Source organism: Drosophila virilis, chromosome 3 (assembly GCF_030788295.1).
Source record: "Drosophila virilis strain 15010-1051.87 chromosome 3, Dvir_AGI_RSII-ME, whole genome shotgun sequence".
Taxonomy (NCBI): Eukaryota; Metazoa; Arthropoda; class Insecta; order Diptera; family Drosophilidae; genus Drosophila; species Drosophila virilis.
The window spans coordinates 2,760,220-2,774,538 of record NC_091545.1 but is presented as its reverse complement, the minus strand read 5'-3'; the positions used below and the strand labels follow the sequence as shown (position 1 = coordinate 2,774,538).

The 14,319-nt window shown below is 41.6% G+C and overlaps 1 protein-coding gene across 5 annotated transcripts in view; it reads left to right on the top strand.

The window, feature by feature from the left end:
• The window catches only part of LOC6623419 (uncharacterized protein DDB_G0271670), a 75,508-nt gene extending 66,782 nt beyond the window's left edge, over positions 1 to 8,726 (top strand). For 2 of the 5 annotated variants that reach the window (XM_032435102.2, XM_032435101.2), the window contains 4 exons: positions 491 to 942; positions 6,123 to 6,211; positions 6,364 to 6,943; positions 7,022 to 8,726. In XM_032435102.2, coding sequence (XP_032290993.1) covers positions 491 to 942; positions 6,123 to 6,211; positions 6,364 to 6,943; positions 7,022 to 7,618 — 1,718 coding nt within the window. In that variant the 3' untranslated portion in view covers positions 7,619 to 8,726. Of the gene's footprint in view, positions 1 to 490; positions 943 to 965; positions 6,056 to 6,122; positions 6,212 to 6,363; positions 6,944 to 7,021 lie in introns of those variants that run through there. The other 3 variants (XM_032435103.2, XM_032435105.2, XR_011416316.1) reach the window with 3 other exon arrangements.
• Positions 8,727 to 14,319: the final 5,593 nt, after the last annotated feature.

The following is a 14,319-nucleotide window of genomic DNA, read 5'->3' as shown; positions in this document are numbered from 1 at the left end:
TTCTAGGCTTTTGGATTAAATACCAGTTGAAGACCATCTTGAAGCTCTGCAAGGTTGTAAACAATCGGAAAATGTATGCCAAAGGTGATGTGATGTGGGAACGTCGAACTGGCAAGCAGAAGGTCGCTGGTTCAAACCCAACAATAATTTTCAATTTTCTCATGAATTAATGGTAGTTTACAAAAGTTGTGAAGTTATTGTGAGTGCATGGCGTAGATGTCTGAACATCAAACTGACAAGCAGGTGGTCGCCGGTTCAAACCCGACAATTATTTTCAATTTATTTATTGCTAAATTGTAATTTGCAATAATTATGAAGATTCTGCATTTGATTTGCCTATTTTAACAGCTACAATACTCTCTAAGGTAGTCTGATAAACTTTCGGGTTCGAACTCCCGAAAAACATAATAATAACTAATAAAGAAATACACAGTTTTGAGTAATATTTCATAATACTTACCACTTAAATTTGTTTTTAATTATTTTTCAGGCCACGTTCTGTTGATCGCCATTGGTGTAGCCGTGTGTTTAGTGTGTGGCAGCGTGCTGGTCACTGTGATTACACTGCGACGCAGCAGCAGCTCCACGGCAGCGGCGTCCGCGGCGGCAACAACAACGCACCGAATACGACACAAGCAGCGCGCGTCGCAGCGACGGCGCAGCAACAGCAACAGCAACAGCAGCAGCAGCAACAACGGCGGCGGCGCCTGTGGTCGTAATAGTATTGGGCATAAAAGTGCGACGGGCCAAGAGACTGCCTTTGCTCTGGCCCTTCCACTGACGCAGACAGCAGCAGCAGCAGCAGCACAAGCGAATTCCGCTTCAACAGCAGCAGCAGCAACAACAACAACAACACCCGCAACAACAGCAGCAGCAGCGCAAGCAGCAGCAACAACAACAGCAGCAACACTTTTGTCAACCGAGCCGGAACATTCTGTACCCGTAAGTAGAGTACCAAAATGTGGGTGGCATATTCCAAACAGAAGCGAAAAGTTGAGAGAGAGAAAGAGGGGGGCGAGAGAGAGAGAGAGCGAGACCGAGAGAGGGAGTGGCAGGCAAAATACAAATGCAAAGACAAAACGAAGAAGACGTCGCCGACGACGACACGTGTCGAAAGTTTAGCTCGCTTTCGCTTTGCGCCGTGCTTCCTTCTGCATTTTGCCTTTTGCACAAAAAAGTAAAAGAAAACTGCGAAAGAAACCCGCAGCACAGACAGCCGACTCTATTCATATAGCAGCTGTAGCTGGTTGGGCGTCTTGGGGTGGCAAAGTCCTTGAAGCAACAGCTCCGAGTCGTGCGATGTGCCTCTTGCGTCGGGCTTATATAACAACTGTAGGAAATTTGGTTTGCCTGCTGCTGCTATTGGCTTTTGCCTTTTGCGTTCTTCACGTTGCTTTTTATATCCTATACCCATTACAAATGTATAGTGAGAGCTAGAACAGTTGTGCAATCGAAATGCGCCCTTCTATGCGAATTTCATGGTCTCAAGTGAGGTCAGGATTTTGTGAATTAAGCCATATGGAAATAAAATTAAATAATATTTGTTTGATTTATCTTACAGTCGCAACTAATATAAATATAGATATTCTCTCCCATTTGTGATCTCTCTCCCTGCTCTAAGACTTTCTCTCTCCTTCTTACTCCCTCCCTCTCAGACTTTCTTCCATACCTTTTGTCTTACTCACTCCTTAGCGAACTCTCCCTCTTACTCTTTTAACCCTCTATCCTTCTCACTCTCTTTCTCTCACTGCCATTCTGCAATTCTCATAAATGGAAGCTAAGCTCAAAATTCAAATTACGTGTGCGCATGTTTTTGCGTTTGCATCTAAGAAACTCAATACAGGGTATCGGGCTATCTTCTACTCTCTTCTAGAGCACTTTCGTACTTGTTATCCATGTTATGCAATGTCGAGACAACATGGAACGTGCCCGTGTCTGGCCCATTATTGTGCAAAGTATTTGCCGGATGCATGGCACATCGGAAGGGTAGACTTTTTCTCATTTTTTGTATATGTGCCTTTAATTTGTTTGATCATTGGCCAAATTCATTTCGCCATTTGCTTGATGTCTTTATTATGATGAAAGTAAATTGAATTTATTTGAAAATATCTATATTTTAAATTGAAGACGAAAGCCTGACAACTGCACCTACTTTAAGCTTGGCCAAGTTGAAAGCCAGCCAGCTTCGACTCTAAGACTTTACATATGGTTAAACCTTGACAACAGTCGCCCCCACATCTTGGGCTATATCATTACCGCAAAGACCAAAGCAATGCCGCCGGCCAAGCCGTAAAGCAGCGGCAATACAATTAAACAGAAGCTGCAATGGGTTGCAATCGACTACCAGATACCCTGTGTGAGATGTAAAACAAGTTGAGATCGGGTTTAGAAATGAAGACCAGTGATTCTTAAACTGTGACTCTTGCTGTAAAACTTGGGCAGTCACTTTAAACTGTGATTCCAATTCCAACAGTGATCGCTGCAAATGTGTGAATGGAAGTTCTTATTGTGAAGTAAAAGACTCTCCAACTGTAACTCTAAGACAGTCAGAAGTATAAACTGTGAATCCTAAAACAGTGACAATTGCATTGGCAGAAAAATGTAACCTGTGATTCCAATTGACTTCTAAACTGTGAATCCCCAAAACAATGACAGCTGCAAATGTGTGAATGGAAGTTCTTATTGTGAAGTAAATGACTCTCAAACTGTAAAGCTCACACACTAGCTAGGCAAAAAGCATAAACTGTGATTCTAGCTTATGTACAAACTGTGACTCCTAAAACAGTGACAACCGTTATATGGCTTAATATACCCTTCTTATAACATTTAGAACAGAGTAGAAACAAAGAACGAAGATGGTGAAGACTTTTGACAAATTGTTGCTCGCTGCGCTGACAACTCGAAACATGCTTCATTATTTATTACAAGCCCACATACATAATGCATGTGTGTGTGTGTGTGTGCGAATTCGCATTGTCGTTGACAAACAGCATGGGAAAGCATATACACACACACACATACACACACGTGCAATGCCCTATTGTGAGTTTGCTTTGTTTTAGCAGCGCCTTCATCACAATTTCTGCCTATCTTCTAAGCATCAGCAGACGTACACGCACACACACACACACACATGTGCATGCGTGACTTGGCATTTAGAACAGAGACGAAGAGGAAAGCGTTGCGTGGGCGTCGTAGCTGGCGCTGCCGGCGCAGCCAACGCAATAAGAAACACAATTGCCGCTAATAACCCAGGGCGGCGTTTGCTGCTGCTGCTGCTGCTGCTGCCGTCGACGTCAACGTCGACGCGTAACTCGCGTTTTAATCGAATTTTATTTGCCGCCGTTAGGCAATGAATAATTCAATTTGTTTATTAAATATGTGCGTTTCGACTGTTTCGCCAGCCGACAGGCGACGCGGCGCAGATTTCATTATTACCGTTATATGTTGCACGCATACGCACACACGCACACACACACACACGCATTCACACGCGGCGACGAATAGAATAATTAACGCGCGCACACAATTACATTTTTTCTTTAATTTTTTTCGCAAATCACTTTTTTGCAGCCATTCGTAAAATTTACCGTATGATCGTTTGCCTAAAGTACCAATACACGCGGTTCGCAGCGAATGTTCATTGCCATTCACACATAATTTAGATCAAGACAATGTAACACCAATTTCCCACATATTTACATACATAAATACATATATGTATATATGTATGTGTGTGTGTTCATTCATGGCTGTGCATTTATAACAATTCGCAAATTTGCCAGCATATTTTGTTTAATTTAAATGGGAGGGTTGGTAGGCAACAACGTCGTCTGGCGGCCAAAAACACAACAAAAAATTATTTGCTAGATTTGTCATTTGTCACGCTCACTTGAACACATCAATCGCCAGGTGCACACGGGGGCGGGGCAGCAGCCCCACAAAATAATGTGGGACACACGGAATTATGTCAGCGGCAACGACACGTTCAATATGCAATATTCATAAATTTACATACACACACACGTTTATGGATATATATGCTTGTATATGTGGATGCTTGATCAGTACCGTTACCCGGCCAAATTTCTTTCTTTTTGTACACACAACTCGCAAAGGCACAAGTTTCTGGTTTGATTTGGCGAACTAAGTATATATGTGTCTATGGCACGTGCCACTTATACGTTATGTATGTAGACAAAATAAGCGCCTTATATTTAATTAACAAACTTTGTCAATTTTGTAACTCGCACGCACAACTTCGATACTTCTTAAGATGCTTCGATTAATTTGTCTGGCCAATAAGAGCAATGGCGTTGCCAGCACGTTTTTTACGTGTGTACCAAAGGGGTACAAGGTTGCCATGAAATTGGTACAATTCGTAACCCTATGTGTCGTGTACCTTTAAAGGCGAATTATGGTACTATTTCTTGAGGGATTTATGTGTCTGTTGCAACATAGTGGCAACCTTGCTGATATCGATAATTTTGCAGACCATTCACAATTTTGGCGCCAACGGAGCAGCTCTGAGCTGGCGATCTTCCGTCTCTAATAAATAATTGTTGGGTCTGTTTAAATTAAAAAGCATTGTTCGCATGCATAAAAACAATGTCCCATCATGTAAAAAATAGCCCAGCACGTGCCGGCTACGATGACAGCCGTCGCAAAAAGCCGAAAACATTTAGCCTAAGCGAATTTCACAGTCTAGTCCAGCGGGAGGAGACCAAAGCGCCAACTCCAGTTTCTGCTCCATCTCTAGCGCAAGCTATTGACAATGGCAGCGGCGATGCGACAGAGCAAATTCCTGGTTTGGAATGCGTCGTCACATTTGCTGCCACGCCTCAAATCCAAACTTTGAGCCGCCCAACAACGCAGCCAGCGGTCAGCCCGCGTGGCCGTGGCCGTCTTTCCGGTCGCGTTCGTTCCTGTCCGCGCATAGCGACACCACCGCGCCGTGTGCCGCACGAGCTGCAGACGGTGGACCGCATGACATCCGCCGATTTTCGACACGATTTTGCGGCGCATCTGGAGAATATGCGCAGCCGGCAGAAGGAGCAACAGCACATGCTTTTCTTTCAATTGGCCATCGAGGAGAATCGTCATCTGTTCGAGGGACGCACCATACTGGTCCTGAGCTGCGGCACGGGCACGCTGGCGCTGATGGCAGCCCGGGCGGGCGCCCGACATGTCTATGCGCTGGATCACTCCCAGGTGACGGACTATGCACGGCTGGTGGTGCGTGCCAATAAGTGGGAGCACATTATCAGCGTGCTGCACGGACGTGTGGCCGATGTGAAGCTGCCGCAGCGCGTCGATGGCATCGTGTGCAACTGGATGGGCCAGTGTCTGCTCTATGAATCGGAGCTGTTGGAGCTGCTCGAGGCGCGCGATCGCTGGCTAAAGCCACAGGGCTTCATCTTGCCCGATCTGGCGGCGCTCTATCTGCTGGGCGGGGCGGAGCAGCGGCTCAAGAACGAGCGCTGCAATTGGTGGCTCGACGTTTATGGCTTCAATATGAATGCCATGCGTCGTTACGCCTTGGCCGAGCCGCGCTTTGTCCGTACGAAAGGCGAACGGCTGCTCACGCTGGCGCATCAGGTGCTCAGCTTGGATTTGCGCACAGCCAGGGTAGAGGATTTGCACATAGATCGCGACATACGTTTGCAGGTGCAGCAGGATGGCTATTTCGAGTGCTTTGTGCTCTACTTTGATGTGGCCTTCAGTCGCTCGCATCAGCCGCACAAGCTGAGCTGCAATCCTTGCCTCAACTCGCCCCTCAAATCCTTGTGGCATCAGACCCTGCTCTTTGTGGAGCAGCCCTTTATCATGCGTCAGGCATTTAATTATACCGGGCATCTGCGCTTCCAGCCCAAGCCAAACTTGCATCAAATGCGCATTGATATTGAGTTCTTCAATAGCTCGCCGGATGGCGTACAGAGCCATCCGCTCGTGCTCAAGAGCTGGCTGCTAACGCCGCGCTTTCAAACCCTCGACGAGGTGGCGCAGTGTCAGGACAGGCAGTACTACTAGATGCCAGCTAGAAGCCCCAATTAAAGTTAGAATATATTATAAAATATGGAAAGCCTTGAGCTAATGTGAACTTTGATTTTCTTTTCTTGCAGATGCTATCGGTACAGACGGCCGGCTGCGCGGGAATGGAGCGGCTTGGCGTTCCGACCCGCACATCATTGAGCACACCACCCGATGACAGGTAAGTAGCTGCCCCAACTGTATACATAAAAGCTTGTATAGATGCCTTCCTTGGGACAGAACATCAATTGTATCTATAGTTCTTTTATGTATGCATGGGCAACAGGCTAATCCTGGCCAGACATGACTAATAAGTGCTGCTTTTTTGAACAGGGATCAATTTAGATGTAGAATGCGCGTTGATGCGCTCCAAGCACGCGAGCTGCTGGCCGTGCACAGCAGCAGCAACAATCAGCAGCAGCAGCAGCAGCAGCAACAGCAACAACATCACAACAATAAGCAACAACATTCCCACCATCAACTACAGCAACAACAGCAGCAACAACAGCAGCAACAACAGCAACAACAACAACAACATTATCTGTACCAGCAACAACAACAACAGCAGCAACAACAACGCATGACAACTTCGGCCAGCGGAAGCGGCAGCGGCAACAACAATAACAACAACACGCATAGTATTAACAATTTTGTGGCGCGTGGCGGAATTGAGGCGACCACATTGAAGTACGGCAACACGGGCAGCGGGAGCTTTAAGAGCGATCTGAGCAGCACATCGTGCACATCCTCAACATCGTCGTGCAGCTCGCTGAATAGCCACAGTGCCGATCATCATCAACATTACCAATATCAGCTGCAGCAGCAGAGGACGCCGCGCTGCCCACATCATGTACCACTGCCGGACAGCGAGTACGGACAGGATCGTCATCTGCAAATACGCAGCAGCTATCAGGTGAGACACACTTTGCAACCCAGGCACGCGCATTATCTCATGCTCTCTCTCCCTCTCTCTCTTGCTCTCGGCGCACAGCAATCGGAAATCACACGCTCCTATACAAAGCCGCCGCCCAACAAAACCGTACGCGATGTGCCCGAACAGATATGCGCCGCCAATGCCAGCTATCGCCTGGCGGCAGCTAATAGCTGCGCTGCTGCTGCTGCTGTCGCCGCCGCTGCCGCCAACTCCTCGACACCTGCCGCTTATGCGCTGGCAGCAGCAGCTGGCGCAACAAAATCCAAACCGAATGCCATCACAAAGTTCTTCTCACGCATCAGTTCGCCCAAGTCGCCAACGTCGCTGGCGACGGGCTCTGCTGCTGCAGCTGGGGCAGCGTCGGCAGCAATTGTTGTTGCCACGCCCACAACACTGGGCACAAGCTCATCGTTGGCATCGTCAGCGTCCATGTCATCGTCCGCCTCATCGCTGGCCTCGTCCGCGGGCATGCCCGCCTGTGTCTCACCATCCTCATCGGCCTCATCCCTGGCAGCGGCACCGCTGACCGCTCTGCCCATTGCGAATGCGGCGACACTTAAGAGCACCGCCTGCAGTTTTGGCAGCACCGCGGCGGCGTCGGCGGGGACGGGGAGCCCCGCCGAGCAGGAACAGCAGGATGAGACAACGCAATAATTCCATGTTGGGAGCCGTAACAGATTCACGATCTGTCCAAGAACTTCGCGCTGGCACGAAAAGACTGTTTATTAGTCAGAATTTAATTTGTAAACGATGAGAGGAGATACACACACACACACACACACACACTCGCACACACACACTCACACACACACAAAGACACGCAGAGACACAGACACAATTTAGTTTTGTACTAAGCCCTCGGTTGGAGAGATCATTTCCATATGTCGCATGCTAAAATATTTATACATAAAAGAAGGAAAACAAACAAAATTGAGACATCTATATATATATAGAGAGAGAGAACATAACGGTACATATTGTATTTTGTTTTAGTTGGAATATATAACAATATAGTTTTTAACACACACACACACAACAAATTCAATCTATACTCTATCTACCCACCATCAAATCAATCAGCCAACCTACGATTATCTAAACACACTTCGATATATACATAGATCTATATATATATATATATATATATATATATATGTATATATAGTTATTGTATTTGTATGATGGCCCCAATGTGCTGGAACACACACGCAACTTTTCTTTTAGTTCAATTCAAATTGATATATATATATATATATATATATATGTGTGTGTGTGAACATTATATATATTAAATATTTGTATTAATCAGTTAAATTTGTATATAGTTAAAGTATGGAAAATTGAATGGAAATGGAAAATGTTAGCGAAATTTGAAATATTGTTTTGAAAATTGAATTTCCCCTTGCCGTATTATGTGTTCGAGCAGCTCCCCGCTCCCCTTCGCATTGCCCGTAAATAGAATGCTTTGGAGGGGGGGAGGGAGGGGGGCGTGGCAGTCGGATTAGGTCGTCAGCAAGTGCAGGTGTAAATTTTTGATTTAGTTTAGCCAAATAGCGCAAATAAATCGATAATAAAATTAACGCTCTAAGTTAAAATCTAATAATAATAATAATAATAATAATAATTATGAGATATATATATATTAGATATATATGTATATGTACATAATACGTTTGTACACAGCAATGTAAATTCTAAGCACAAATCTCAAAAAATTGCAAACAATTGCAGAAATATAAAAGACCGTTTGAAAAGCAAAAAAAAAAAAAAAAAACTATAAAAAATTAAAAATTTTTTTTAATTATTATAATATTATATAGAGTTTTCTAGCATGCATATATTTGGCGTCGTTACTTCATATATTCGAAAAAAAAAAAGAAAAAAAATATGATATTCCAAAAGAAATAAATAATGTACTGAGCAAAGAGCTGGGAGCTCGAGGAAACTGAGAAGCAAAACAAAAAAAAAAGAAAAGATCTAACCACACATTGTATACACAAGTATATATATATATATATATATATGTATATTTTTTGCCTTTGGTCCTAGACGAACATGAATATGTGGGTATGTATAGGAAGCGAGAGAGGGAGAGAGAGAGAGAGCGAAAGCTGTATGTAAGTACGTATGTATGAGCAAACGGAACTGTTCTCGATAACGATCGATTAATCGATAAGCATTTCGATTTGCAAGTGTTCGAAAGTGTTGTAGCTAACAATTGGTGTTGAGCAGCAATAAAAAAAAAAAAACACTTTGAATTCGATTCGATATCGAAATGAGTTTTCGAAATGGTAGCGATATCTAGAACAGGCCCGAGAATAAATAATTAATCAATCTAGATGCAGAGTACCAGCAATTCCAATCAAAGCACTCAAACTAGCGGCATTATCTATCTAAAAAAGCAAAAATAATTCTAGCATATAAGTAAAGTATATATTATATATACGAAACGCAATATATTATAAAATAGTTTTGATGTCAACTTCCGAATGATAAGCAAATGTGCGAAATGATACGAATAGAGCCCGAATTACTCGTTACTCGTATATCAATTGAATGGTTTCAATACATACGATCCATTAAAGCCTAGCACAGAACGGCATAATTAACTAGTTAATGATACTAACTAAGCAGTTAAGCAAGTCCTACGAGCCATTTAAGTAGCACTCGATGCCATTGACTGATATTTCTATGAAATGTATATAAATAAATAACATTTAGCTGGGTTGGGAATGGGCGCAAAATTTAAATCTAATTTAACTTAAGCAAATCAAAACTCAAACACAATAAGAACGAGCCCCAAAATCACAGTTGAAATTTGATTTCAGTTGAAATTCGTTTCTTTCATCTTTTTCATGTGATGAAACCCGAAACATATTTGAAGAAAACATAAATTGTAGCCGAAAACAAAAAAAAATGAGAAAGAAATACTCGTAACATTGCAAAGCGAAAGAGTTCAACTAAATACTAGCGAAATTTTTAAAAACAAAAAAGGGCATTCAAATAAAAGCAAAAGCATGCAGAAATATGCATAAATAGCATATTAAAAGCGAAATACATAATACTATATTAAAATTATTACTCATTATTGTTGTTGTCTCATGAATATATATAACATTGAAATCTAACAAAAGAACAAATCCAAAAGTCGTATCTAAACTTTCGTTTTCAAATGCAGCGGGCGGCACAGTGCTGGGCACTCGACTAGCGACACTTTCGATATTTTGAGTTTTATAGCAATTCAAGCAGTTTACAACGATAGCAAACAGTAATTGCTGGAAGAACTGCATGATAAGCAGTACAAGCTTTTGACAATCGCCATAAATTCGTTGTAAGCAGTTCAAACAGCTTACCCAACTGGGAGCAACTGTCTGTAGCAGACGAAGCTGCAAGCTATTATGTATCAAATCGAACTAAGCAGTACTGACAATCTTTTATGGCTAGCAAGAAGCAGTTCAATCACTTTACAACTATCTATAAAATCAAGTAAGCTGTCCAACCATCTTACCATAATAACAAGCAGATAGGCGTGAAAAAATGCATGAGAAGCAGTTTAAAAACACACTCTAATAAGAATTAATGGTGGAGGTATTAATTATTGGTACTAAACTATGAGACATATATATGATTCTAGATTATTTTAGTGGGAAAACCATGAAGAAAAAGCCAAGCCTCAAGAAAATCGGTTGAGTTTTGGCCGAGTTATGTGAACGGGAAATTTTGAACCATGTCTATATACGAATCTACAGGGTAAGATTTTGACATGAATTTCGACCAAAAAATGGGTTGTCAGATTTAAATGCCAGATTGTTTTAGATGGAAAACCATTAAGAAAAAGCCAAGCCTCTTGAAAATCAGTTGAGTTTTGACCGAGTTATGGAGGTGGGAAATTTCGACCCATGTCTTTATACGAATCTACAGGGTAAGATTTTGACATGAATTTCGACCAAAAAATGGGTTGTCAGATTTAAATGCCAGATTGTTTTAGATGGAAAACCATTAAGAAAAAGCCAAGCCTCTTGAAAATCGGTTGAGTTTTGACCGAGTTATGGAGGTGGGAAATTTCGACCCATGTCTTTATACGAATCTACAGGGTAAGATTTTGACATGAATTTCGACCAAAATTTATGTGGTCAGATTTAAATGCCAGATTGTTTTAGATGGAAAACCATTACGAAAAAGCCAAGCCTCTTGAAAATCGGTTGAGTTTTGACCGAGTTATGGAGGTGGGAAATTTCGACCCATGTCTTTATACGAATCTACAGGGTAAGATTTTGACATGAATTTCGACCAAAATTTATGTGGTCAGATTTAAATGCCAGATTGTTTTAGATGGAAAACCATTAAGAAAAAGCCAAGCCTCTTGAAAATCGGTTGAGTTTTGACCGAGTTATGTGAATGGGAAATTTTGACCCATGTCTATATACGAATCTACAGGGTTAGATTTTGACATGAATTTCGACCAAAAAATGGGTTGTCAGATTTAAATGCCAGATTGTTAAAGATGGAAAACCATGAAGAAAAAGCCAAGCCTCTTGAAAATCGGTTGAGTTTTGACCGAGTTATGGAGGTGGGAAATTTCGACCCATGTCTTTATACGAATCTACAGGGTAAGATTTTGACATGAATTTCGACCAAAAAATGGGTTGTCAGATTTAAATGCCAGATTGTTTTAGATGGAAAACCATTAAGAAAAAGCCAAGCCTCTTGAAAATCAGTTGAGTTTTGACCGAGTTATGTGAATGGGAAATTTCGACCCATGTCTTTATACGAATCTACAGGGTAAGATTTTGACATGAATTTCGACCAAAAAATGGGTTGTCAGATTTAAATGCCAGATTGTTTTAGATGGAAAACCATTAAGAAAAAGCCAAGCCTCTTGAAAATCAGTTGAGTTTTGACCGAGTTATGGAGGTGGGAAATTTCGACCCATGTCTTTATACGAATCTACAGGGTAAGATTTTGACATGAATTTCGACCAAAAAATGGGTTGTCAGATTTAAATGCCAGATTGTTTTAGATGGAAAACCATTAAGAAAAAGCCAAGCCTCTTGAAAATCGGTTGAGTTTTGACCGAGTTATGTGAATGGGAAATTTCGACCCATGTCTTTATACGAATCTACAGGGTAAGATTTTGACATGAATTTCGACCAAAATTTATGTGGTCAGATTTAAATGCCAGATTGTTTTAGATGGAAAACCATTAAGAAAAAGCCAAGCCTCTTGAAAATTGGTTGAGTCTTGACCGAGTTATGGAGGTGGGAAATTTCGACCCATGTCTTTATACGAATCTACAGGGTAAGATTTTGACATGAATTTCGACCAAAAAATGGGTTGTCAGATTTAAATGCCAGATTGTTAAAGATGGAAAACCATGAAGAAAAAGCCAAGCCTCTTGAAAATCGGTTGAGTTTTGACCGAGTTATGGAGGTGGGAAATTTCGACCCATGTCTTTATACGAATCTACAGGGTAAGATTTTGACATGAATTTCGACCAAAAAATGCGTGATCAGATTTAAATGCCAGATTGTTTTAGATGGAAAACCATTACGAAAAAGCCAAACCTCTTGAAAATCGGTTGAGTTATGACCGAGTTATGGAGGTGGGAAATTTCGACCCATGTCTTTATACGAATCTACAGGGTAAGATTTTGACATGAATTTCGACCAAAAAATGGGTTGTCAGATTTAAATGCCAGATTGTTTAAGATGGAAAACCATTAAGAAAAAGCCAAGCCTCTTGAAAATCGGTTGAGTTTTGACCGAGTTATGTGAATGGGAAATTTTGACCCATGTCTATATACGAATCTACAGGGTTAGATTTTGACATGAATTTCGACCAAAAAATGGGTTGTCAGATTTAAATGCCAGATTGTTAAAGATGGAAAACCATGAAGAAAAAGCCAAGCCTCTTGAAAATCGGTTGAGTTTTGACCGAGTTATGGAGGTGGGAAATTTCGACCCATGTCTTTATACGAATCTACAGGGTAAGATTTTGACATGAATTTCGACCAAAAAATGGGTTGTCAGATTTAAATGCCAGATTGTTTTAGATGGAAAACCATTAAGAAAAAGCCAAGCCTCTTGAAAATCAGTTGAGTTTTGACCGAGTTATGTGAATGGGAAATTTCGACCCATGTCTTTATACGAATCTACAGGGTAAGATTTTGACATGAATTTCGACCAAAAAATGGGTTGTCAGATTTAAATGCCAGATTGTTTTAGATGGAAAACCATTAAGAAAAAGCCAAGCCTCTTGAAAATCAGTTGAGTTTTGACCGAGTTATGGAGGTGGGAAATTTCGACCCATGTCTTTATACGAATCTACAGGGTAAGATTTTGACATGAATTTCGACCAAAAAATGGGTTGTCAGATTTAAATGCCAGATTGTTTTAGATGGAAAACCATTAAGAAAAAGCCAAGCCTCTTGAAAATCGGTTGAGTTTTGACCGAGTTATGTGAATGGGAAATTTCGACCCATGTCTTTATACGAATCTACAGGGTAAGATTTTGACATGAATTTCGACCAAAATTTATGTGGTCAGATTTAAATGCCAGATTGTTTTAGATGGAAAACCATTAAGAAAAAGCCAAGCCTCTTGAAAATCGGTTGAGTCTTGACCGAGTTATGGAGGTGGGAAATTTCGACCCATGTCTTTATACGAATCTACAGGGTAAGATTTTGACATGAATTTCGACCAAAAAATGGGTTGTCAGATTTAAATGCCAGATTGTTAAAGATGGAAAACCATGAAGAAAAAGCCAAGCCTCTTGAAAATCGGTTGAGTTTTGACCGAGTTATGGAGGTGGGAAATTTCGACCCATGTCTTTATACGAATCTACAGGGTAAGATTTTGACATGAATTTCGACCAAAAAATGCGTGATCAGATTTAAATGCCAGATTGTTTTAGATGGAAAACCATTACGAAAAAGCCAAACCTCTTGAAAATCGGTTGAGTTATGACCGAGTTATGGAGGTGGGAAATTTCGACCCATGTCTTTATACGAATCTACAGGGTAAGATTTTGACATGAATTTCGACCAAAAAATGGGTTGTCAGATTTAAATGCCAGATTGTTTAAGATGGAAAACCATTAAGAAAAAGCCAAGCCTCTTGAAAATCGGTTGAGTTATGACCGAGTTATGGAGGTGGGAAATTTCGACCCATGTCTTTATACGAATCTACAGGGTAAGATTTTGACATGAATTTCGACCAAAAAATGGGTTGTCAGATTTAAATGCCAGATTGTTTTAGATGGAAAACCATTAAGAAAAAGCCAAGCCTCTTGAAAATTGGTTGAGTCTTGACCGAGTTATGGAGGTGGGAAATTTCGACCCATGTCTTTATACGAAT